At 37.8% G+C, this 27088-nt stretch overlaps 1 protein-coding gene across 4 annotated transcripts in view; it reads left to right on the forward strand.

Annotated features, from left to right (window-relative positions):
• The window catches only part of NIN (ninein), a 96753-nt gene extending 83754 nt beyond the window's left edge, over nt 1-12999 (forward strand). The window contains exons 28-30 of one of the 4 annotated variants that reach the window (XM_020285812.2): nt 2011-2211; nt 5473-5586; nt 8353-12999. In XM_020285812.2, the coding sequence (XP_020141401.2) occupies nt 2011-2211; nt 5473-5586; nt 8353-8562 (525 nt within the window). In that variant the 3' untranslated portion in view covers nt 8563-12999. Of the gene's footprint in view, nt 1-444; nt 506-2010; nt 2212-3758; nt 4322-5472; nt 5724-8352 lie in introns of those variants that run through there. The other 3 variants (XM_020285819.2, XM_076004038.1, XM_076004039.1) reach the window with 3 other exon arrangements.
• Nucleotides 13000-27088: the final 14089 nt, after the last annotated feature.

Consider the following 27088-nt stretch of genomic DNA (forward strand, 5'->3'; position numbering starts at 1 on the left):
ATATTAGCAATTCTCAAGTCTGCTTGAATACCTCTGTTATAGCAAACAGTTCACTTGAACAGCAAAAATGTTTTATAGTTCATACTGTGTTCTGCATCTCCTAGTGGCAAGGGATTTAACGTCAGATCCATTCCATACTGGACCTGAAATCTTCTAAATAATTGTACTGCATGGATACAGGTAAAGGTGGCAAGCTCACAAACCAACCGAATTATAGTAGGTGAGGACGCAGTTGCAGAATTAAAATTATAAGACATTTTAATGTCTGTAAAATTTATAACCAGAAAAATAAACATTGGTCCTTCATATGCTCTTATTCACATATATAATATACCTAATTGACACTGTTCTTCCTCTTTTTATAAGTCATACTTTTCTTCCTCTTTTTATAACTCCTGTAATTTTCTTTTGTTTTTGTCTTGTCTATGGCTAACGTGTACCTAGAACTCAGTGGTTGGAAGTAGCAGAGAAGGGTGCAGTTCTCTGCCTGAGATAGTGTGTGAAGGTAGAACTTTCTCTTTCAATAAACTTTCATAGCATGGAGACATCCCATTACACTCAGTGTTCATGCAATCATTTCTATTGACTATCAGTTAGTAAGTACTTAAGGTAAGAGCCAGTATTCATTTCATTTTGCTTTAACTGCATAATATGTTTCTGTTTATATCAGGATTTTCCTTGGTATTTAAAGCATTATTTATAAAGAGAATTATCCCACTGATATAGAGTCATGGGATCATAATTCTCCATGTCTTGATTCATGAAAAAGTGGTGGATTTTCTGAATCTACCACTAGAAGTATTTCAAAATGGGCAGTGGTCCACCTCAAGAAATTTAGATGTAAGGAAATGGATAGTGGCTCTGAAGCTTCATGATAAGCATTTAATTATAGTTGAGTCTTAGAGGTCCTTTTTCCCCTTCTCACAAGCCTGGAGGTGCTGCTTCTTGAGTTCAGTACTTAGTCATGTCTGTTGCATGCCTTCAGTTGAGCCCTGAAAGTGAGATGTGAGGTGGCATGCTTCCCTGGCCAGAGTACAGTGCACTCTCCTCCCTTTCCTCGCCCCTACTTTGATTGGCATGTTGATACACATACCATTTCCTCATTGTCTTGAACAAATCTTTCTATTCCATGTACTCCAATTCCTAGATGTTCTAGGATATCATGGCCTTATCCCCCAGAATTGCCTGTCTTATGCTATTTTCAATTGAAGGGTATAAGTACACATTGACCAACAATGATAGATTAAAATCATTTTAGATGTAAGATCAGATTCTTCAAACAAATTACTGACTTGGGGTTGGAAAATATGCAGTCATTTAATATTTACCTTTAAGAATCTTTATGGGACGGATTGCTTGAGTCAGGAGTTCAAAACCAGCCTGAGCAAGAGCGAGACCCCATCTCTACTATAGAAATTAGCCGGGCATGGTGGCGCATGCCTGTAGTCCCAGCTACTTGGGAGGCTGAGGCAGCAGGATTGCTTGAGCCCAGGAGATTGAGGTTGCTGTGAGCTAGGCTGACGCCACGGCACTCACTCTAGCCTGGGCAACAAAGCGAGACTCTGTCTCAAAAAAAAATTTTAAAATATCTTTATGAATGGTAAATCAAGTGGCAAAACCCTAAAGCATAACCACTTTCTCCTGATTTCCTTACTCTGATCCCAGTTTTTAAAAGATGTAATTAAATATTTCAGTGTAAAACCAAGAAAGAATTCAGACATATTATGTATATCATGCCCGTATAGTCACTCAGGCGTGAGTAAGTTCTACTTTTTAAGTCTACAGCTTTTAAGAAAGCCTGCTTATTCATTAATCATATCATCTCCTATGCAAAATGGCCCTTCCCATTTACATCTTTCTCAGGCTCCTGTGCTGTCCTGTTTCTAAGTTGTCAGTGGGTGTGAGGCCATTAACCAGTCCCTAGGCTTCATTACTCTCTGTGTGACACCTTCGACGGAAGCTCTGGACTGGAGGCACCACGACTGACCGGGGTTTGCCCTTGTCCTGCAGATGCAGCACCTGAGGTCCACTGTGATGCTTAGCCCGTCCCCTCACGCTTGGGATCTGCAGCTGCTCCCGCCGCAGGCCTGCCCCATGGTGCCCAGGGAGCAGTTTCTGCAGCTTCAACACCAGCTGCTGCAGGCAGAGAGGATAAACCAGCACCTGCAGGAGGAACTTGAAAACAGGACCTCCGAAACCAACACTCCACAGGTATGTAGCTCTTTTTTGTCTCTTGTAGTAAACTCAGATCACCTATCTAATTGATTTACCTGTTTATTTGGAATTTATACCAATTCAAAAGTGAGGGTAAAGAACCTAAATCCTCTGAGAGTTATACTTTAGTATAAATCCACGGAACTGCAGTGTTTTTTTTTTTTGTTTTTTTTTTTTTTTTTGAAGTGCTACTTTTGAGCCCTCAGCTTCTAAGCTGGGTGATTAAGTGTTGTCAGTCTCCTTTGCACGTTTGTAGTAGATGAAGTATCAGGATCGCTTGAGCACAGTGCACGATTGGCCTAATGTTCCCACCTCATGCCAAAAATCTTACAAAATTCAAGTGTAATGTAAGTTTAGGGTATACACGACTAAGAAAGCATCCTGAGTTTTCCTGTACCAGAGAGGCGTGGCCTGCCAAGCTCCATAGAATTCAAAAGTGGAGACTCTTTAGTTAACAGTTCATTTAAGTTTTTAAGTGATCTAGTTGGAAAAACTATTTTTAAGAAAATAAAGTTCTTCCCATACTGTTTGAATTAGCATTATCTTAGCTCACTACCAGATACAATCTCATGTTATATAGTTTTCAAATAGTTATTTCTCTTTTTTAAAGAAGTTTTTATAACTCTTGGGGCTTGCCCATTTATGTAATTCAGAACTAGGAGCAAAGAATCAAAGTATAATACTACTTTGTGGAATTCTTTCTGGTTTGGATGTGGTGCTTCTGTTTTAGATATGTTGCCTTTTGGTTAGTATTTAAAAGGAATTTCCCTTTTTGATCCCCTCAATTTACAAAATGGCTTTGTAAAGTCACATTAGCACTGTAACTATATACTAGAGCAGTTGTTTTCTCCTCCTAGTATATATCTATGCTTTGTTGTGAAATACTTCTGTCACTACTTCTAACAATTTTTAAAAGTTTGCCTTATGTGCTTTAAAATCTGTTTTTAGAAGCTTTCTACATACCACTTCAACTTCCTGATATTAAAATTATAAATTCTTGAATTAAGATTGTGATAGTAAGGTGTTAGAGGGATGCTTCAACTCTTCATGAAATAATTGAACTATAAAACCTTGACCTCAGTTTTTACTGGACCTTCTAAACCAAATGATCATCTGGCCAAGATTCTACTTGCTCTCTCATACACCCTCTTTTCAAAGGATGCTCTTTCCAACCCACCAATGTTAAAAAAAAATATCTTTGACTCCAATTACTTCTGGATTAGATGGAAAAAACTTAAGATTTTTATACCCCCAAAAAATCATCCAGCCAGATAACAGGACAGACTACTTATTACTCTCACTAGAATGCCACTGCAGGCACTCCAAGCTGACACTAATTTTAATACAGAATGTTCTTAGAATCTGCATGTTGTCTCTGTGTGTGGAGTGATCTCTTCTGCCTTTGTGTTGCTTTGCTTGCATATGTAGTGTTAATGTGTGTGCTTTAAATAATTGTTTGCATTATAAATGTGTGAATTTAGACTCCCCCCCAAAAAACAATCTTGACATGAGGGTGAAGTGTACCACTTGCCTTCTTTCTCTAGGCCTTGCTACCGGAGCAGCGAGCAGTGCATGCAGATTCCTACAGAAGGATTGGGCACCTGTGAAAACTGGGCTGCTATTGATGGCATTTCTTACCCTGGCAGACACTCAAAGGCACACACCCACACATGCACCCGTACCACACAAACAGAGACATAAGCTGAGAAATGTTGGAATCAAGTGCTCTTTCAAATTATTTATTATTTTTATTGTTAAGCCTTTGCAGTATTATGTCTCTTATTTATGTAGAAATGACAGATCTTGTGAATCAAATTCACAAACTTCAGCTTGTTACAAATCATTTTATTTATACCATTTAAAGAACGTGGATTTAAGATTCCTGAAAGAATGTATTCTATATATTTTCTCATTCCATATGTTGTAACTATTTTTAACAAAAGGTACTCCTACTTTTATATATGGAATTTGAAGAAAATCAGGGTTATTTATACTGTTTTGTATAAGATGTATAAAAGTTTTTGACAGGAAAAGGGAAAATTTTGATGAAGCAATAAAATAAATTTAAATATATGACTGCCTTTGTTTTTCCTTTTTCCACATTCATATTCTTTGAATTATCCGTTGTTTTTTTTTTTTAAGGCAACTGGAAATCAGACATTTTTCATTTGTTTAAACTTTAAAAAGCTATTCTGTCTTTTAAAATATAGCCCTTTTAAAAGCTAGATGTTCTTAAAGTCTAATTTCTAATTGAAATTTATTTTCTGCATTAGGCTTTGCCTACTACAGTTTTTATCTTCAAAGTAGTCACATGGTTTCTTTTATGATTATTTAATATCCAAACAGATGTTGGCTTTCAAGTAATGTTTGGACATTCTGCGTGTTCTTTTCTAAGTAAGCCTTTAAAGACTATTTTAAGTACCATGAGCCATTAACACCTGAGCTTTTCTTAAACATTTTAAGCACCTTTTGAGATCTGAAATTCCTTACGTAGACAGTATACGGGGAGGGGGGGAGTCAGTTGCACTCTAATCTCTCCCTAGTTCTCTCTGCTCTCCAAAACCCACTTACTACTTAACCCTCCACTGCTGTGTGAGGAAAGGAAGAATACCCTATTGTTTTATCCAGTTGTTGTTTGTGGGGAGAAGATTCTTAGATTGCAGTCTGCTCTGTTGATAAACCCATCCTCTAATCCAGATGTTTGCTTCACATTGACAAGTCAAATTAGAAAACAGATGACTAGAATAACTGACAAGAAGAGGCTGATTAACTACAAACACTGACGCCCTCACAGTAATCAGCCATTTCAAAGGAAAAACAGACATGCATATTGCAAGCTGACTGGAAACATTAGGCAACCCTGAATAAACTCAGTTTTTGTTTTTTTGAGAGGTCCACAGTATTGCAGAGACCTAAGTCACAGATGGAAGGTTGATAACCATCTTTTAATTTACTTTGGATACTCGTTTTACTAGAAGATGTACACACAGGTATTAAATTATGGGTTTATCTCAGGGGGACAATGGTAACTCAGGTAAGATTCTTTTCATTTTTTTAATCTTTGATTCTTTCTCTGATAGGGTTACTTTTGTAACATGTACAACCCATGCAGGGCTCAAAACTCCCATCTCATCAGAAATTCATCCTTCCTGTTACAAAGGCAAAACATTTGCTGTCCTTGTCTCTCAGCATCTTGTGGGGAAAATAACTGTGGCATGATTTTCAAATATACTTTTTTAATTTGAAACTTCCTTTCAGGGAGATCAGGAACAACTGGTAACTGTCATGGAGGAACGAATGATCGAAGTTGAACAGAAACTGAAACTGGTGAAAAGGCTTCTTCAGGAGAAAGTGAATCAGCTCAAAGAACAAGTGAGCCTCTCTGGTCATCTCTATCCACCCATCTCACATTCCAATTTTAACTCCAGTTTTACACCCCTTTATTGCCATTAACGTGTTAACTTGTGCTGTCTAATAAAGGCAAATTCTATTACAAATGTCTGAAAGAACTTAGGATTCGCTCTCCTCGCATCACCCCAAAAGTATGAATTCTGTATCGTACATTATTTTTTCCAAAGCTGTTTTAAGGCATATGTTTGTCCACAATTAAAAAATGTATATTTGCTAACAGTGATGCATATGGACCTAAAGCATTTGTGATCAAGTTTAGCAGCTCAAATTGAATATTTGTAGATATTTTTTCTGCCCAAGGCAAGAAATGTTGCTATTTAAGTAAACAAAGTGTTGGTTAAAAAAAATTAGGGGATAATAAATAGAACTTTAGCTGTCCTGTTCCCAGTAACTTATGACAACTTGGAAAAGTACATTATTGCTACAGCCAGACCCCCAAAAGGATGTGCTTTGAATTAGAGTCTGAACCCCAAATTCCAGGACCATTAAGCACCAGTCTGATCCATTTCATCTGCTGGTGGCATATGTGGCCTCATTGTTTAGAAATTAGTTGTGCAGCTTGGGCAACATAGCAAGACTCCATCTCAAAAAAAAAGAAAAAAGAAAAAATCAGCCAGGCCTGGTGGCACATGTCTGTAGTCCCAGCTACTCTGGAGGCTGAGGCAGGAAGATGGCTTAAGCCTAGGAGTTCAAGGCTGCAGTGAGTTATGATTGTGCCACTGCACTCCAGCCTGAGTAACAGAACAAGACTCTTTTTTTTTTTAATAAAAGAGAGACAAAGGGAGGGGGGCTGCACACAGTGGCTCATGCCTATAATCCTAGCACTTTGGGAGGCTGAGGCAGGATCGCTTGAGCTTAGGAATTTAAGACCAGCCTGAGCAAGAGTGAGACTCCATCTCTACTAAAAGTAGAAAAATTAGCCAGGCATCACAGCATGTGCCTATAGTCCCAGCTACTTGGGAGGCTGAGGCAGGGAATCGCTGGAGCCCAGGAGTTGGACATTGTAGTGAGCTACAATAATGCCACTGTACTCTACTCAGGTCAACAGAGTGAGACTCTCTCTCTCAAAAAAAAAAAAAAAGAAGAAAAAGAAAAATTAGTTGTGCATCCACTAAAGAGGCATGCAGAGAGTACCACCCACTAGGAGAATGTTACAGCTTCTCTGGAAACTGAGATTGAGACAAACTGGTGGGGTGGGATACGAAAACTGCCCAGCCTGGTTCTCTAGATACATAAAACCTAAGAATAATGATCTTCAGAAAAGGTCTAAATCAGATGTAGACAGGAACTTTCCATTGCCCTGTATTTTAATATAGAGGAGAAAGTCCTGTATTCATTCCTTTGTTCATGCATTCAACACACAGGTACTATGTGCCAGATCCTGTTCTAAGCACTAGAAATACAGCAGTGAACCACAAAGTCCCTGCCCATAGGAAATGCAAAGTGTAGTACACCTACAATGTGCAGAGCATTTGGCCAGGTCGTGGGTTCAAAAATAAATAAAATAGGGTTTGTCCTATTTTCATCTTCAGTAGAGAACACAAGAGAAGAGATACTTGATCCAGCCCAGTAATTTAAAGAAAGCTTCCTGGAAGCTTCTGACACCAAATCTTGAAAGTTAAGAGTTGAGCAGGTGAAGAAATGTGGGAACATCATGGAGTTCTGACAACACATGGGGTGTGGATGTGCACAGATGCTTAGGGATTACCAGTTCCTGCTGTCCTGGGAGAGACAAGAGAAGGGACTAGACAGGAGGGGAGGAGCAGGGAAGCAGAGGGCCTGGAGGGATGAGCCAGGGAGTTTGAATTATTCTGTAGGTGATGAAGAACCATTGAAAGGCAGAGAGGGAGGAAGGAAGGAAAGAAAAGTTGCACTAGGACAGTGCAGTAGAGAGCAGGTTCTGAAAAGTTAGTATGTTACCCCTGCCAGTTACCTAGGATCTGGGCTTTAGGGTGTTATAATCCTTATCATTACCCTTTGAAATGCTAGTAAGTTATTTGGCTACTCTTTAGTTGTTCATTATTCCCTTAAACCTTTACACGTTTAGATGCCCTTCTTGAAACTGGGTATAAAATAAGGCATTAAATGTGTAACATGGGAAAGGGGCTTGGGAAATACTAACAGGAGCAACAGTACACATTTCCCGAGGCTGCTAATAAGTTCTCCCACCACCCCAACCTAGACTACAGGTTCTAACCATAAAAATTAGAATATGCCTGTTAGATGAGGCCCTATGCAAAAATGGAAGAGTTCAAGAAAAGTAACTGCCCAAATCTTATCTTTGTCCTAATAAATGAGCCAAATTTTAAACTAATCAGTAGACTGTAGTTATGAATGGAAAGTTCAAGCATCTGTTGTTAAGAGCAGAGTTAAGCAGTTCACACCTTATACCTCAGAAGTTATAAAAGTATTTTATATTTTTAAAGAATGAATAAAGGAATATCTAACTTAAGTAGGAAAAAACCTTGCATTATGTAGTCTTCAAATATCAATCTGTTCTTTTTATTAGTAACTTCTACAAACATAATATGCAAAGAAATATCTTGGAAAAAGTAGATTTGTTCCATGTATATCTCTGATGCCAAGTTTAATGTTAAAGCTGTGTTGTAAAATAAAAGAATATGATTGCTAGACATGATTTGCTTTTATAAAACTGTCCTTATGTCAGAACTCAAAACTAAAAGAATTACAGAAATGGAGTCAAGATGTTTTTGGTTCTGTTTCTAGCTCTGCAAGAATACTAAAGCAGATGCAATGGTGAAGGATTTGTATATTGAAAACGCACAGTTATTGAAAGCTCTGGAAATGACTGAACAGCGACAGAAAACAGCAGAGAAGAAAAATTACCTCCTGGAAGAGAAGATTGCCAGCCTCAGTAACATAGTCAGGAATCTGACACCAGCGCCACTGGCTTCTACACCTCCTTTGAGGTCATAGCCAAACCAAAGGATACACTCATATTTGTGCACTTTACTGAAATAGATGGAACATTTCAGTAGGCTCTCTCAACGCTTTTTTTTTTTAAACCTTTAATGGCTTAAAATTAAGCCTAACCTAAAACTGCTAGCAACAGAATTGGAGTCTCCATTCATCGTAATTAGTTTTTGTAAATAGACCTTTATAAGAGTTTCAAATAAATATTTACATATGTCACTGTTTAAATTATTCCCAAGATTTAACTTTATTTTTTTAAGTGTTCTAATTAGCCACCAAGAAGGTAGTTTTAAGTGATTTTTTAATCACAAATCTGTCTGTAAAGTCCAGATACTTTAAGTTTGAGATATGATTAGAATGGTTATTAATGAACTTTATTTTAAAACTGCATTTAAGTGTCTTATAAATTGAAATACTGAGAAGTCATTCTGTTTGTAATATTTTGGTTCTTTGAATTAATTGGTAGACTGGATTAACTGGTAGATTATAATTCTGATAAAGAGGCTGGCTGGGCTCAATAACCTTTGGGGTCTGAAAAGCCCGTCTGTAGAACTCTACCTTCTAACACCTGTAACAGTATTATCAGTCTTTGTATGATCAATTTCAAACTGATTTACTCAGCTGCACTCAACTAATGTCAAGGCTTTACTTTCTTTGAACAGCCTTTTCTTCCAACCCTTAGAAGTTTCATTTGAGAGCCTGGCATCTAAGAAATGGATAAAGCCACATTATTAAAAAGCATTTGAACTACAGGGAAAGCACTGAACAAACCACTTTGTAGTAAACAGCTACTCTTAGAAGAGGGATAAGCAGACCACCTGTGTTTTCGGTCTCTAAGTCTTGAAGTTCATGAATTTATCTTTCTAGTTGCCTCAAGAACTCAGGGAACAATACTTTAAACTGTCTTCCTGAACGACTGTAGGACCTCTCTAAGAATTTGAAATGTATAAACCATGTGACCTCATTTGTCTTATATATTTACAGCCATAGTATTTTATTACTACGTTTTTAGTAAATTTAATCTTCTGGAGAAAAAAAGGCCTTGATTTTAGAGTTAAAAATCTCTTCTAACTTATGGAAGAGTTTAATATAGGTCAAAATTGTCATGCTTCTTATTCCTTCTGTACCTCAAATCTGACAGTAAGAATTTCTTGCTGTGATGAGCCCTGGCAGGCCCTCTGAGGTAAAGGAGTGCCAAAGAGGACTTTCCATTCGTTCTCACGATCAGAGCTTTATAGAATGGTAAACATTTCAGATTGGGTAACTTCTTTTCCTCCAATTAAAATCTGGGCCTCTAGTCTACTTCTGCCAGCAGTTGCTGGAGGACTTACTACGAGCAGGGCACTACCAGCGCTCCTCACAGCCACCTACTTGTTTTCATGGGAGAGTACTTAGATCAGAAAAATTACTTCGATGTATTCCTGGAGGGCTAAGCCCATCTACCTACAAGAGGTATAACAGCAAAATCAAATACTGCTTTACAGGCAGGAACACAAGATAAAGCTAACTGCCTACGAATTCATGTTAGAAACTCAATCTCAATCTCAGGCCAGGTGCAGTGGCTCACGCCTGTAATCCTAGCACTGTAGGAGGTTGAGGCGGGAGGATTGCTTGAGCTCAGGAGTTTGAGACCAGCCTGAGCAAGAGTGAGACCCCGTCTCTACTACAAATAGAAAGAAATTGGCCAAACAACTAAAAATAGAAAAAATTAGCCAGGCACGGTGGTGTGTGCCTGTAGTCCCAGCTACTTGGGAGGCTGAGGCAGGAGGATCGCTCGAGCCCAGGAGTTTGAGGTTGCTGTGAGCTAGGCTGACGCCACGGCACTCTAGCCCAGGCAGCAGAGTAAGACTCTGTCTCAAAAAACAAACAAACAAAAAAAAAGAAGCTCAATCTCAACAAAATCATTTCCATCAAGAAACTTTAGAGCACTTTGAAGCCTAACCATCACACTATCGGTCTCACCTGCCAACTCAGAAATCCTCACCCAAAGAGCCCTGACAAGGCAGGACTGGGAATTTACACTGACGAAGCAGACCTTTTAGTTTTTGCACAGCTCTTATCAGAAAGTCCTGATTTCTTCTGGAAAAAGAATTTTGATCATTCCCTGTAATTACAGTTCAAAATATTTGAAGTCTGCTATCATGCCTTCCCGAAATCTTTCTTCTCTACTGCAAATATTCCTAGTAAACTCAACTACTTGTATGACATTAGCTTTAACAGAACATTTTTTCCACTTACAACTGTGGGTAGGCTAAGGTCAAAGATAAAGCATCTGTAGTGAACGTACAGGATACGCCTCAAGTTACAGTCATTGCCTTTGGAGCAGAACAGCGAGCATATTTCTCAGCTGGCTTAGTTTGTAATCACATTTGTTGTATTTTGCATTTTTATTTTTTACATTATGAAAAATGTAGCTTAATTTGTTTCCTGTAAATTTGTATTTATATGTACATAAAATGCTGTACAATATGACTTTCTGGAAAGTTTTAGACTATATTTAGAATCCCTTTTTTCACAAAAAAACAAAAAACAAAAAAAACCCACTGCTCAAATGAACGCTAATTTAACACATTGACTGCCACAAAAAAAAAGAAGAAAAAACTTTTCCTTGGGGTTTATTTACAAAAATAGAACAAAAATTGTGTTTTATTACAAAGATAGAATAAAAACTTTGAAAGCAAAACAATCTTAAAACATACACCAATAAAAATGATAGTATAAAAACTTAAAAAATAGTTAAGAATTCCTAGGGCAGTTAATGTGTTAACCACATCTAGGTGCTTAATTTCTTGTTTACCCTACTTATGAAATTGGAAAAATGATCAACATGAGGAACTGTTATTTTTGAGAAAACAATTTAGAGCGGGAATTTAACTGGCAATTTATAATATATCTTATAGCTTTTAAAAGACCGTTAAAAGATTAAATGTAAACTGTTATAATTATATGTTTAAATTTTGCTTTCAGACTTTATAATAGCACTCTTCAAAATGCAAGCTATGAATTTTATAGGCATTTAGCTGCTTGTTTATTAAGAGCACTGATTTTTAAACTTTCTTTTAAGAACATGTAATATAGTCCTAGAAGTTAGGCTCTTCATTTCAAGGAAAGGAAGTCAAGTTTGCTTTTGTGATAATACATTAGACAAAGAAAAGAAAAACATGGATAGTAAAACTCACATTGCCCTATTGCTTTTTTTCTGCTTTTTGGACAGAAGGGGAGGGATAGACTAGATGACAGTATTTATTTTTCTAAAATTCTTACTAAATCCAGATTTTAAAAACTGTTTTAGTGCACAAACCCCCCAAAAAGCCAATTAGACCTTTTTAAACCAATCTGTTTTAAATGTGAACCCTTCCCAGAAACTTCAGTGCATTGCTTGTATATTTAACCTTCAGCGTATTTTACATAAATGCATCATGAAGCCATAGCCTTTCAAGGTATCAGAAGAGATCTTAGAGGTCTAAGATTTCAATAATGCACTAATACCCAGAGCAGGCATTATGAGAAACTTTTTTCTTAAGAATAAGGCTTTATGGCAGACTACGGGCTTTTTTAAACATGGGAAATGAATTTGTTACTTATGTGATTTCTTTTTTGCTGAGTGAAGGAAGAATGTGTTGCTATTATCAGTACCTTAAAGGTATTTCCAATCAAGGCAAGGCTAAGTGCTTTGTGATAGTATTAAGACAAACCTGTTTTGAGTGGATTACTTGTAATGACTCATTGGAATGATCTAATTATCCAAGTAAGGCCAAAACCAAGTCAAAGCCTAAGAACCAAAGCACTTATATTTAAAATATTCATTATATCATGTTTGGACCTATTTGAACATCTCAGCACTATAAAACGGTTTTGGGTTTTATGGCATATGGATAGCTATTTAATAAATCAAAGTTAGCTTTTTGCTTCTCAGCTTTTTTGAATCATACAAGTTAAATTTTTATTGGGGGCTGGGTGTGGTGGCTCACTCCTGTAATCCCAGCACTTTGGGAAGCCATGGCATAAGGATCACTTGAGGCTAGAAGTTCCAGACCAGCCTGGCCAACAGAGCCAAGACCCTGTCTCTACAAAAAAATACAAAAAAAATTTAGCCAGGCTTGGTGTCAAGTGCCTGTAGTCCTAGCTGCTCCAGAGGCTGAGGCAAGAGGACCACTTGAGCCTAGGAGTTGGAGGTTACAGTGAGCTATTCCAGAGTAAGACCCTGTCTCTAACAAAAAATAAAAATTCTTATTGGGGAGATAGTACCATGGCATGATTTAAGGGAATATTGGTTCTGTGAAGGAGAATCTTGAGTTTATCTAAAGCCATCACTAGGTTTCTGTTTGGATAAAGAATAATGTTTATGTGTTTATATTGGTTTTATATATTTCATCTTAGCCATTCTATTCTAGAAAGATTTTAATGTAAGCTTAAAATGTAAATAAATAATTTTTCAAACATGTCTTCTGTTTTCTGTATACCCTGAACTTTTTAAAATAAAGTTTCAGTGTGTTTACCATTGGTCTTTAGAATGAAACCATCAAAATACTGCACTAAACATTTTCTACAAACGCAGAATCTCAGTCCCTACTTCAGACCTACTAAATCAGAATTTTTATTTTAAAACTGTGGCCGGGCACAGTGGCTCATGCCTGTAATCCTAGCACTGTGGGAGGCCGAGGCAGGAGGATTGCTTGAGCTCAGGAGTTTGAAGCCAGCCTGAGCAAGAGCGAGACCCTGTCTCTACTACAAATAGAAAGAAATTAGCCAAACAACTAAAAGTAGAAAAAATTAGCCAGGCATGGTGGCACATGCCTGCAGTCCCAGCTACTCGAGAGGCTGAGGCAAGAGGATTGCTTGAGCCCAGGAGTTTGAGGTTGCTGTGAGCTAGGCTAATGCCACGGCACTCTAGCCGGGGCAACACAGTGAGACTGTCTCAAAAAAAAAACCTTAAAACTGCTTCCCAATCCCCAGGCCACAGACTGGCACCAGCAGTGCCCACCAGGAACCGGGCCACGCAGCAGAAGGTGAGCAGCGGGTGCCACCTACACCCACAGCCACTCCCCATCGCTTGCATCACCACCTGAGCCCCACACCAAACCACTCTCCCCACACCCCCACCATCAGATCAGCAACAGCATTAGACCCTCAAGAACGTGAAATGTATGAAGGATCCAGGTTATGCACTCCCCATGAGAATTCAACACCTGACACGGCCTGGTGTCAAAAAGGTTGGGGACTGCTGTTTTAAGAAGATCCAAGTGATTGTATATGATGTAGAACACTGGGACCCCATTCCTGTGAAAGAATTTATGGCTTTCACACCAGCAGTTTGGGGACTGTACACTGGGGCAGTGCATGATTTACCTATAGAATTCTGACTTAACCTCAGTCAAGACACTACTTGGGATTTGGGGCTGTATGTCACTTTACCATCTTTATGGGTGGCTCAGACTTTAGTTGAGCAGCTCATGAATGATGATATATATATAATTAGAGACACAAAAAGTTAACCTAAAATCATGTTAATATGTTGAATACTGAAATGTAGAGTTGGAAATGTTGGCCAAACCAGACCCATCTCATAAGCTCTGTTTCATTTACATTCAAAGCTTCTATACCAACATCACACTGCCTTTCCAAGGTGGGAACTATGTCCTCATTTTACAGATGAGAAAACTGAAGCTTAGCAAAGTTGTGACTTAATCAAGTCCACACTGCCAGTATAGTAGAGGACTCAGGACTTGAGGACCAGGTTTGCCTGTGTCAATATGTTGTAATACTTATATCACAACCCACTTCTGTTAGAACATTAATTCGTGTTGATTGAATAGCTACATTGTACACTCTAAATACAGATACAACATTCTGTCATCTGATTGAGGTAGAGTGGTAAGATTTATGCACAAAAAATTAGGGAAAAACTCTCCATACAGAAGGCAATCAAGTTTTGTCAATGGACTCAGTACTATGAGCGCTGAGATAAGAAAACTTAGTGTCAAATGAGTACACTCCTTAACCTAGCACTAAATGTAATTCTACTCTTCATCAAGAGTAGTATAAGGTGTGTCTTTTGTAGTCTTTTATTCATTCTGCATATAAAAACTAGTATTTTCTAATATAATATATACCTGATGTCCATTTTCCAATAGTGGTTACATTTTGGCCGTAAGAATTCTGAAGTATAATCTGATGATTAAAAAGTTAAATTTTGGCCGGGCACGGTGGCTCACGCCTGTAATCCTAGCTCTCTGGGAGGCCGAGGCGGGCGGATTGCTCAAGGTCAGGAGTTCAAAACCAGCCTGAGCAAGAGCGAGACCCCGTCTCTACTATAAATAGAAAGAAATTAATTGACCAACTGATATATATATATATAAAAAAAAAAAAATTAGCCGGGCATGGTGGCGCATTCCTGTAGTCCCAGCTACTCGGGAGGCTGAGGCAGAAGGATCGCTCGAGCCCAGGAGTTTGAGGTTGCTGTGAGCTAGGCTGATGCCACGGCACTCACTCTAGCCTGGGCAACAAAGCGACACTCTGTCTCAAAAAAAAAAAAAAAAAAAAAAAAAAATTTTATCTAGATAAAACATGTCACGAGTCACAAAAGTGCTTTTTATTTCTTGTTTAGTTGCCTTGTTTACAAATTAGAAGAAATGGCTAGTTTTGACAAATGGACATCTTTAAAAATTAGAAAAAAAAACTCTACAGAGAACTATAGAAGTGAATCTGTGAAATTCTGTAAATTAAAGAGTAGGTGACAAGGTAAAATAAACCTTATGTTAAAATTAAATTTAATTCTGAGAAGTGGGATATGCTTCACTAGTTCAGGCAAAGTAGCTAACTCTTAACAATCCTCACAGCTCAGATGAGCATTTACCAATCATTTTTCTTTCCTGTCACATCTGTCTCCAAGATCAAGCAATAAATAAGCACCCAGAACTGGCACAAGGGGTTATCTAGTATTAAAATGCTAGGAACAATAAAAGGAACTACTCCAAGATGTCAATGTCATAAAAAGGTTTTACAAGGCTGTGGAAATGTTCTAAATTAAGGAGACTAAGTAGATGTGAAGAGTAAATGCAGTATGTAATCCTAGACTGGATTCTATATAGAAGAAAATATACTATAAAGGACCATTATTGGAATCATTGAAAAAACTGGAATATGGATGGTAGATTAGAGAACAGTATCGTATCAATGTTAAATTTACTGAAGTTGGTAACTACTGTGTTTATGGAAAAGTACATTCTAAGGAAACATACCCTGATTTAGAAGTAAAAGACCTTGCCGTATGCAACTTAATCTCAAATGATTCAGAAAAAACAAAATTACCCATAGAGAGAGAGAGGACAAATATAAAGCAATGGAACAAAGTTTAAAAAAACAGGTTAATCTAAGGAAAGGGTATGCAAGTATTAACTGTATTATTCTTGCAACCTTTCTGTAAGTTTGAAATTATTTTCAAATAAAATATTTAAAATGTCATAGATAAAAATTTACTGTGTGATGCTGAGCACTCTGACCTTCCTGATTCTCATAGCCACTCTGAAGAGTAGGTGGTATTCCCATGGTAGGGAAGACTGACTAGAAAACATTATGGCAGCCTATCCACATGCCTGTGGTTTATTATGAAAAATTCAGCACAGCTAGACTTTCACATTTCTCTGGGGATATGGAAAGTCTGAAACATGGGGAGATTGACATGAGTTAACAGGAGAGGTAAAAGCCAAAAGGAAGAATCGAGGGGTCCATGTGGTAAGGGGGCTATCGAGGAAGTGAATCACACATGCCAAGATGACAGACAAAGCAACACAAAGGTCTACTGAGGGCTCAGGATATTTCTAGTACATGTGATAACATACAGGTATTATATTTCCTGAGATTAAAAAAACACACTTTATTCATGTCTACAATTTTTTGTTAACTCTCCTGCTACCTTATGAAGAATTTGGCTGAAAGAAACAGAAATCTGCTCTAGCTAGTTTTATGTAAAAGGGAATTTACTGTAAGATATACTTATTCCATGGAACCAGAGGGCAGGAAACACAGATAGACTTCATGAGAAATTAAAACAAGGACTTTTGGTGCTTTCTCCACCATCTCTCTATCCCTCCACGAGCGCCTATTTCTGCTTGTGTCTCTCTGCACTTGTTTCTTAGGTAGATTTTATTTGCTTTTTCCTGCTTTAGATCACTTTCCCTGTTCAAGTGTTATATTCAAGTACAATTATTCCTAAGCCCCAATTCCAAATTCTTAAAGAATCTGCACCGGCAGGGTCTTTCCATAACCCAGTCAGCTTGACCAGCGAGGGCCAGGGTCTCAGGGTACAGGCTGCAGGAGGCCATGGCGTGAGAGAGGACCCTCGCAGGTAAGGGGTTAGAGCGGTTAGTGAGGGAGATTTGGACTTAAACCCCTAAAGATGTGTAGGCAGTGGATTAAAATGTCTTTAAAGGTAGGATTTCCAAGACATTTTCCTTACATTTTCACAGAAGTATAATGCCTATTCAAAAATAAGCACCATTTTTAAATGCCATCTACCAACGAATATCACTTGTTTTAGTACAATTTCTTATGTTATTCCTTCTGTCCTTGCTCTCCCCTTTGTCTTGATTACTATTCTCCAGATCTCATAGACAAAGCTTCATCAGGGTGAACAAGTCACAATGGGTATAAAAAATGCCACCCACCATAGCCTACTCAAGCAGTATAATCCAGTAGTAGATTATTCAAAATATCGCCAGTGAAGGCAAGAGTTAAAGGTCTTTTTAAAACAATGTAAAGATTTCAATTTTGCCTTCAGGCCATGCATAAATCAAAGAAATTCTATTGAGCTTCCTGGAGATATCTTCCCTTACCCTGGAAGACTGGGGTAGAGCCCTGCCTTTGGGCTCATGCGAGCACCCGTACTGTGCATTCCCAGTTGAAGCAGATATCTTGCTGTGTATAGAATTGCCTACTGACTTGAAAGATCTTAGAGTCCAATGGAGATCATTCAAGACAAGAACTGGTGTCTTATTCATAATGGTTTTATTCTCAGTTCCCAAATCAATGCCTGAAATAAAATTTGTGCTCAGTTAATATTATATAGATGGAAGACTGTACATTTCCATTTTGAGTTTGTCATTCTATAATTGCACTCATAGAAGAATATGTATGCTACTTGTTTTATGTATATGAATTAATGGTGTTATTCTCAGTCTATTCTTTATTAAAGGACCAAAATGTTTTAAATATTTTAGCAAAGAATTGAGGAAATTTTCTAAATTGAAGAAAAAATCTTTTAGCATGATCAAAAATCAAGTGCTATACATACATAATGAGTGAGATGTGCACCATCTGGGGGATGGTCACACTTGAAACTCAGACTTGTGGGGGGAAGGGAGGCAAGGGCATTCTTCAAAACCTTAAAATTTGTACCCCCATAATATGCTGAAATAAAAAAAAAATCAAGTGCTATATTCCAACAGTTAAAAGAGTACATTTTCCTTTCCAGCTCATAAATCACAATCTAATAACTAACAATAAACAATGAAAGCTCATGACATTTACTCAAATAAATGGTTTGTAAAGATAATGTAACAAGTTAAACATCAATTTTTCTATAGAGAAGTACAAAATTCTAGTGGATATTTTTTGGTGGAGAAGCTTAAGTTATCTGACAAATTTATAATTGGTAAATGTTTGCTTTTCAACAAATTACAATATTCTCTGTTTTCTGGTAGAAGTAAAAACTTAAACGCAAGTTCACATTCTGATTGCTTACAGTAGGGTGGACTTCTCCCCCTGAGTTTGTGCCTGGACATGATTTAAATGTCTTCCTGCAATAAATTTTCACTAACCTGCTTGAAGCTAATGATCCCATGACACAAGATTAAGTCACTTCCCATCACTCTATTTCTATGCTCCTGTTTACTAGACATGCAATTTTAAATGGATGCAAGATAGGAACCATGGCTATTTCAGAATAATCCATTAAAATTTTCTCCCAAAATGAAAAATAACTTAGCATCTTCTTGAATTCGAAGATCATACATATTTTAGAATAGTCAAGCTTATCTCTGAAAAGTAAGGATTACCCCAAATCCTATCACCCAGTGATAATCACTATTAACATTTTGATAAACTCTCTTCCAGACATAATTTTAATCTTACATATGGATACATGTACACATTCACACAATTTTATGTAAATGACAGTATACACATATATACATACATAGTTTGCTTCACAACTCATATGTAAGAAATATCACATTTTTCTTAATCACTAGAAATCTAGCTTCGAGCTCCTCACTCTGTTGTCAGTAAACTGTCCAATATTGGTCATGATTGGACAGTCCTCCTCTTCAAGATTGTACAAGAGTCCCATTTACTGACCCTTTGGCTACTGTCCCCTTTTACAGCAATTTATTGAAGAGTTTAACACCCGGATCATTACCTTCAACAATTATCTGTCACTATTCTTGGTGACTTCAATTCCCACATAAATGACAAGAGTCCAGTTAAAGAGTTGTAGCAGCAAATGTTAACAATTCTCTTGAGAAGCTGGACTGTGAATGGCAGAAGAGAAGTGGGTGAGTGGAGTGGGAGGGAGGGGGAATATGGCCTAAAGAGAAAACTGTTGTTTTTAGGATAGGAGAGACGTGACTTTAAATGCTGTGAGAAGATGCCAGTGGAAAAGGGGAATAACAGATACAGCATTCAGGATAAAGGGGACAAATGGCAAGAGAATTGAGAGTATGTCAGGGTAGAGGTTTAGGAAGGAGCCTAGCCTCTGAGCTTGGTGAAGGAGGCAGTGAGAACATGAGTTGGGTGTGTACAGGTGGCTGATGTATATTGAAAAGAGGTAGTGTCAGCATTTGGAAGTAAAGAAGGCTACTTTATTTTTTTCTTTGAAGTGGGGATGCCAAAGTAGGTTAGCTGGAAAGAAAAAAAATATGATGGTCAAGTAGTAGGATGTTTAAAATAAGCATTTCTGAGGTAGTCCACAGAGGGGTGATAAAATGGGTAGAGGAAAAAGAGCATGAGATGAGGAAATCCAGGATTTGGAAGGCCATTGTTTGTGAGTGCCTTCCTGTCTGACTCCTTGTCCTCATCTTTTCACCAAACCTGCACTTGCTACGGTCACCATGAACTTCTTGAAGTTGCCCCACTCCAATCTGTTCTCCATTATATTCACCTAGGACAATCCCAGCTCACCCTCTCCCTATTCTGCAATTAGGCCAGCACAACTGAAAATGGCAAGAGAAAAGCAATCATTTGCTCTGGCTGGTCTCACTTTTAAGTTTAAAAGTACTGATATCAAGTGGGCTTTCGACTTTGCTTAACAATCCCATTACATTTCTTTAGAAAATTTGATTTCAAAATATCTAAGACAATGATCTCATTTTCTCTGTTCAAATCCCCAATACCTCCATTCATCTTCTTTACTCTCAACTAATACCTTAATTCTCTGAGGAATTAGATGAACTCCTAAGAGAACTACCTCATTTAACCACCACCAACTCTGCTCACCCGTAACATCAATATCTATAATAATTTGTATCACCAGCAATAATTTATAATGAACTGTTCTTGCTCCCTAGCCCAACACTTTTGTGAACTAAATCCTATCCCTTCTCAAAGATGTTTTCTTGCACTTATTCTTACATTACTAGCTATCCTTTGTCCACTGTTCCCAATAGTACCTCTCACTTTCTCCATGATTCTTTAAAAGTCCTTAGCCGAAGTTAAACAATTTCATTCACAGATTCTATGGCCATGAAATGTATTGTGTCTTGTACAGAACAGGAACATCTATCTATCAGAATGCCTTCATTTATCTTAGGATACCACATAATTCTATTCCCCCCTTAGTACAAAGACTTTTCTTGACAAAGATGAAAGCAAAATATTAAATAGGAATATAGAAGTTCTTTCTCATCTGCAAATACGATATCACCATTTACAGTAGATCTATCTCTCTTCTTCAAATGGCTTGTCAGATCATAAATTTTTAAGTAATCCTTTGGTTGTCCTTAGCATTTTGCAAGACTGAGCTAATTTTTTGGCATTCTTCTTGGCACTATTGTTTCAGGCTTGTGCCACATTTGTATATTCTTCCTTGCTCTCTGCCTGACCACACAGGATTTAAATAATTCCTCTCTTGCTTGTTTTGAGAGCATTTGCATTTGTATTTTCAGATTTTGAGAGTTTGTGTTTCCCTCATTGTTAGCCCATTTTGCATTGCTGTAAAGGAATACCTGAGGCTGGGTAATTTATTAGGCTCTCTGTTCTGCAATCTGTATAAGAAACATGGTGCCAGTATCCGCTTCTTGTGAGGGTTGCAGGGAGCTTCCAATCAAGGTGGAAGGCAAAGACAGAGCAGGCATGTCACGTGGCAAGAGTAGCCAGAGAAAACAAGGAGGGGACACACTTTTGTAAACAAACAGCTCTCACACAAACTACCGTGTTTCCCCCAAAATAAGACACGGTCTTATATTTATTTTTTCCTCAAGAAGACACCCTAGGGCTTATTTTCAAGGGATATGTTATTCTTTTTTTTTAAGTCTGGTACAACAATCTACATTCATTCAAATATAGTTAAGTCATCTTCTTCTAGAACATCATCATAACTCTTCAAACCCCGAATTCCATCCTGAATTTCTTGTGACTCTATTTCCTTTAGAGCCATTGGCCCCAATCTCTCATGTCGAGTAATAGAGCTCCCATGGGGCAGATGACAAGGGCTGCTCATCTTCTTTACCGCTCTGGGACGAAATTCATGGGTTGTGCAGATACGCTTGTGTAGCCATGCCCATCACTAGGTCTCATTTTTGGGGTAGTGTTTATATTGTGAAAATGCTTAGAATTCCTGCTAGGGCTTATTGTATTGGTAGGTCTTATTTTCGGGGAAACATTTTCAGGGAAATTTTTCAGGGTAATAGAGTGAGAACTCACTTATTACCATGGGGAGAGCACCAAGCCATTCATGAGGGAACTGCCCTCATGACCTAAACACCTTCCACTAGTCCCCACCTCCAACATCAGGGATCAAATTCCAACATGAGACTTGGAGGGGACAAACATCAAAACCATATCACTGATCTTTCCCTCTAAGGTCTCATGCCATATAATCATGACTTTTCCTTGAATTTTCTGAGATATTTCTTATAGTCTTGGTAATCCATTTGGCCATGTGTCCATATTTTCTCTCCTTATTAGAACTATAACTTGGGTCAGTTTCCCAAGGTTCCCATCACTGACTTTTGCCAACATTTCCCTTGTTAGAATTAAACACAGAATAATAATTCACCTATTTGTTGGCTTCTGCCATCTGGGAAATAAAATTATCAATGAGAGATAAGTAGTCTAACACTTGGTGAACATTTCTTTTGATCATCTAACATAAACTAAGCATTATCAGTGTCATTATTAAAATTTTCAGAGAATGTTGTGGCACAATACTTATATATTTTTATCATATGAATAAATGAAGGTTCTAAGAGAGGATATAATGATCAATAACATTATTTATTTGTTCATCTTGTATTACTCACAATATACAATACTAGAAGTTGGAAATACACAAATGAACAAGACAAAGTCCTTGTTTCAATGAGTTTTCAGTGCTATGGGAGAGACAAACTGGTAGAAGATAGCTTCACCAGAACTAAATACAATGAACAATTATGGGGTGAACCCCATAATATTAGGATATATTTATCAGACAAATTCATGCTAGCTGGCAAAATAACAGAAGTTTACTATAAATTTGATTGAAACTGATAAGGAGCATCAAGTAAGGGCACATTGGAGAGAAGAACAGTGACCAGAATAAAAGCACCAGAAAGCTTCACCACAGTAAGGACCAAGTCAGGAACTTGTCAGACATTCAGTTTTCAAGTATGACAGGATTTACAGGTAAAATTAATCATAGCATAGTGGTTAAGAGTGTAAAGTCAGAAAATTCTAGGAAAAAGAAAACACTGAGGTTTAAATTATGACTGTGCCATCTACCAGCTACACAGATTTGAAAAAGTTACTTAATATTTAATCTCTCTGACCTTGATTTAACTACATTTGTAAAGCAAGAAAAATAATGCTAATCTTACAGGACTCATGAGGTCAAATTGAGAAATACTCCATGCAAAGCACAATACCTGGCTCAATAAATGGTACATATATATTAGCATTTCTCAAAGTATAGTTCATGGAACCTAGGAGTCACCAAGACCCATTTCAGTGGGTCCATGAGGTTAAATAATATAATTTCATTAGAATGTATCATTTGCCTTTTTCACTATGTTCACATTTGCATTGATTTTTCTCGACCACACAATCTCAATGGTGGGAGGGATGGTGGGCATTCACTTAAGAATTTCCTCAATGCTTAATGAAGCAGTAAAAATTTTTAAACACTCTTAACCCTTCCATACACATCTTAATATTCTATGAAATGAAAGAGAAAGTACATATAAACCACTTTTGCTTCTATCTCATGGAAAAGCACTTACATAATTTGACTGTGCTTTAAACTAGCTGCTTTCTTCATGGAACAAAATGTTTAGTGGAAAGAATGATGGATAAAATATAGTTATTCAGACTTTAACATCTGGGCATTTTCTTGAAAATGAAGTGAGCCTATAATTTCAAGAACTGGCTATATTTGTTGTCAATGACCAAACGCAAGCTTTTGAGGAAAAATTAGAATTTTGAAAACCTGTATCTGCCACTGTGACTTGACAGTGTCCCAATATTTAAAGACTTTGAGTTAAATAAGTGGTATTTATGAATGTGATTTTAAAATATTACATAATGGTATATCATCAACAACTAGAAAATTCTTATAACCCAGTAACCAATATTTTCTGAATGACCAATGCATGATGCTAAAAATTATTAATGGAAGGAAGATCCATTCAAAGTCCAAGATAGAGCAACAGATACTAAGACCAACAGATACTAATATACAAGAGTACAAAAAAGTTCATTGGTATGGTTTCAGATTCCACATTTCAACCTACCTTTAAGAAACTATGACTGGCCAGGCACAGTGGCTCAGGCCTGTAATCCTAGCACTCTGGGAGGCTGAGGCAGGTGGATTGCTCAAGTCAGGAGTTTGAAACCAGTCTAAGCAAGAGCAAGACCCCATCTCTACTAAAACTAGAAATAAATTAATTGGACAACCAAAAATATATAGAAAAAATTAGCTGGGCATGGTGGTGCGTGCCTGTAGTCCCAGCTACTCAGGAGGCTGAGGCGGAAGGATTGCTTGAGCCCAGGAGTTTGAGGTTGCCGTGAGCTAGACTGATGCCATGGCATTCTAATCCGGGCAACAGAGTGAGACTCTGTCTCAAAAAAAAAAAAAAAAAAAAAAAAAAGAATATCCATATCAACAAAAAGATACTAAAATACTCCTCCCCTTTCCAACTACAGTACTTACTCATTTATGCGAGGCCATTAAACTTATTTATGCCAGGTTTTCTTCATATGCTTTAACCAAAACAATGCATAACAGAGTGAACACAGATGATGATGGAATAATCCAGCTATTCTCTATTAAGTCAGACATTAAAGAGATTTTTATAGTCCTTCTTACTAGATATTTTGTTTTACAAAATATGAATTTTTTCACAAAATAGTAATAGTATTATTGGTATTTCAAAATATACAAATACTTTAAAAGTTCTTGATTTTAAATTCTAACCTATGTATGGTAAATATTTACAGGTATAATCCACATAAACAAAAACCTCTTTGAGGTCCTCCAATCATAAGAGTTCAAAGTGGTCCTGGAACCAGAATTTTGAGAATCATTACTATATATTATATACAGTTAGCCTACAAATCCAATTTTCGTCAGCCTAGTTTTATTTGGTCCATTTTTCACCAAAAAATGGATTTTTTTGTGGCATCTTAAACCATGGTTTAAAATATAAATCCCACTCATTTTCAGCAGCCAGAGAAAAAGGCATTATCTACAGAGAAACAAGATGACAGCAGAGTTTTCATCATGAAGAATACAAGCAAGAAGATAAACAAATGACATCTAGAAAGTACTGAAAGAAAATAAAACTATTAGCCTAGAATTCTTTACCCAATGAGCATAACGTTAAAAAATGAAGGTGAAATAAGGATTTTTTCAGACATAAATAAGCTGAAATATTACATTGCTAGTAGACCTTCCCTATAAAAACTGTTAAAAGAAATTTTGTTACACAGAAGGAAAATGATATCAATTGGAAACTTGGATCTAAACAAAAAAAAATGAAGAACACTGGAAATGCTAACTACATTGGCAAAAAAAATGTATTCATTTTTTCTTGTTGCTATAACACATTAACATAAACTTAGCTGTTTAAGCATGTTGTCCCCCAACCTCCTGGCCGTAGGCCTGTTAGGAACTGGGCCACACAGCAGGAGGTGAGAGGTGGGAAGTGATCGAAACTTCATCTGTATTTACAGCCGCTCCCCATTGCTTGCATCACTGCCTGAGCTCCACCTCCTGTCAGATCAGCAGCAGCCTTAGATTCTCATAGGAGCATGAAGCCTACTGTAAACTGCGCATGTGAGGGATCTAGGTTGCACGCTCCTTATGAGAATCTAATGCCTGATGATCTGAGGTGGAGCTGAGGTGGTGATGCTAGTGCTAGGCAGCAGCTGCAAATACAGATTATCACTAGCAGAGAGCCAGGTGTCCTCAAACTACGGCCCGCAGGCCACATGCAGGCGTTTTTGAACGTTTGTTTTTTTACTTCAAAATAAGATATGTGCAGTGTGCATAAGAATTTGTTCATAGTTTTTTTTAAACTATAGTCCGGCCCTCCAACGATCTGAGAGACAGTGAACTGGCCCCCTGTTTAAAAAGTTTGAGGACCCCTGGTGACTATACAGTAAACATAATGCACTTGAATCATCCTGAAACCACCACCACCACCCCAATCCGTGGAAAAATTGTCTTCTATGAAACCAATCCCTGGTGTCAAAAAGGTTGGGACTGCTGGTTTACGCAATACAAATTTATCATCTTACAGTTCTGTAGGTCAAAAGTCCAACACAGATCTCAGTGGGCTGAAGTCAGGATGTCAGCAGGTCTGCATTCCTTTCTGGAGTCTCTCCTAGAATGAGCAATACATAAACATTACAAAATCATGCATGGATGGAAGATCCAGTCAAAGTCCAAGATAGACCAACAGGTATGTAAGAATACAAAAAAGTTCACTGGTTTGGTTTCAGATTTTCTTACTGACTCCACCTTCTTTATCTTTTCCAGTTTCTAGAGGTTGCCTACATTTTTGGTTCATTTCCCCCTTCTTCCATCTTCAAAGCCAGCCACACTGTATTTCTATGACCATTCTTTCATTGTTACCTCTCCCTCTGATTATAGCCTAGAAAGATTCTCTACAGTTAAAGACCCATGTGATTGGGCAATCCAGGATCCTCTCTCCATCTCAATATCCTCAAATCCTGAATCATGTCTGAAAAGTTCCTTTTGCCATGTAAAGTAACCTATTCAGAAGTTCTGGAGTTTAGGGTATGGAAATCTTTGGGGGACCATTAATCTGCCTACACAGATGTATTAATAGAAAGATTGAACACCATCAACAAACTTGAATTGATATTTATAGAACATTCCACCTAACATTTATAGAACATTCTACCTAACAGCAGCAGAATACACATTCTTTTCAAGTCATACAAAACACATTCTGGCCATAATTAAATTAAATTAGAAATCAGGAACAAGATGACAACTCAAAAATGTCCCCTAATATTTGCAAACAACTAAGATACTTTTAAAAAGCTCGTAGATCAAAGAAAAAAATGCAAAGGGGAAACTAAAGCTATCTTGAACTGAATCAAAATTAAAATACAACATGTCAAAATGAAAATGATGCTAGTAAAGCAGCACTCATAGGAAAATTTATAGCACTAAACACATACATTAGAAAAGAATGGTCTCAAATCATTGACCACAGCCTTTACCTTAAACTAGAAAAAGAAGAAAGTGAGGCAGCCTGCTTAGCCAGGATGTGCTGGGAGACTGGAGAGGCTCCTCATTGCAGAAAAAGTGTAAGTGAGAGACCTCACTCCACCAAGTGGTCCACATTCCCATTGCAGACTCCTGTAATTCTAGCCATTGGAAAGCCGCTCACCCCTTGTGGGCCATGAGACCAACACAGGAAACTGAAGACTGCATGATGGCATTGCTGCAGAGAAGGAATTCACACTGGGTCCCACCTCCTTCCCCCACTGAGTCCTAGCAGCTACAACATGGTGCCATTTTTAGAGTGAGGTTCCCACCAAACAAACAGCGCCTGCATCACCACATCCCTGGAGTAACATTAACATCCTGAGCACCACTGTGGTTGCTGCCATGAGGGCCAAAGTGTGAGCAGTGAAAGTGACACTGCTACCCTCAACAGCAGAGCCACTGTATATTTCACAACCCAAGGACAAACCCCCACTGTTGCCACTGCTGGCTGCCACCACTAGGGCTGAAACACAAGCAACTGGTAGTGATTTTGCTTCCCTCAGCAACAGTGCTGCTGCACAATTGCAAGCACCC

Source organism: Microcebus murinus, chromosome 6 (genome assembly GCF_040939455.1).
Source record: "Microcebus murinus isolate Inina chromosome 6, M.murinus_Inina_mat1.0, whole genome shotgun sequence".
NCBI classification, from domain to species: Eukaryota; Metazoa; Chordata; class Mammalia; order Primates; family Cheirogaleidae; genus Microcebus; species Microcebus murinus.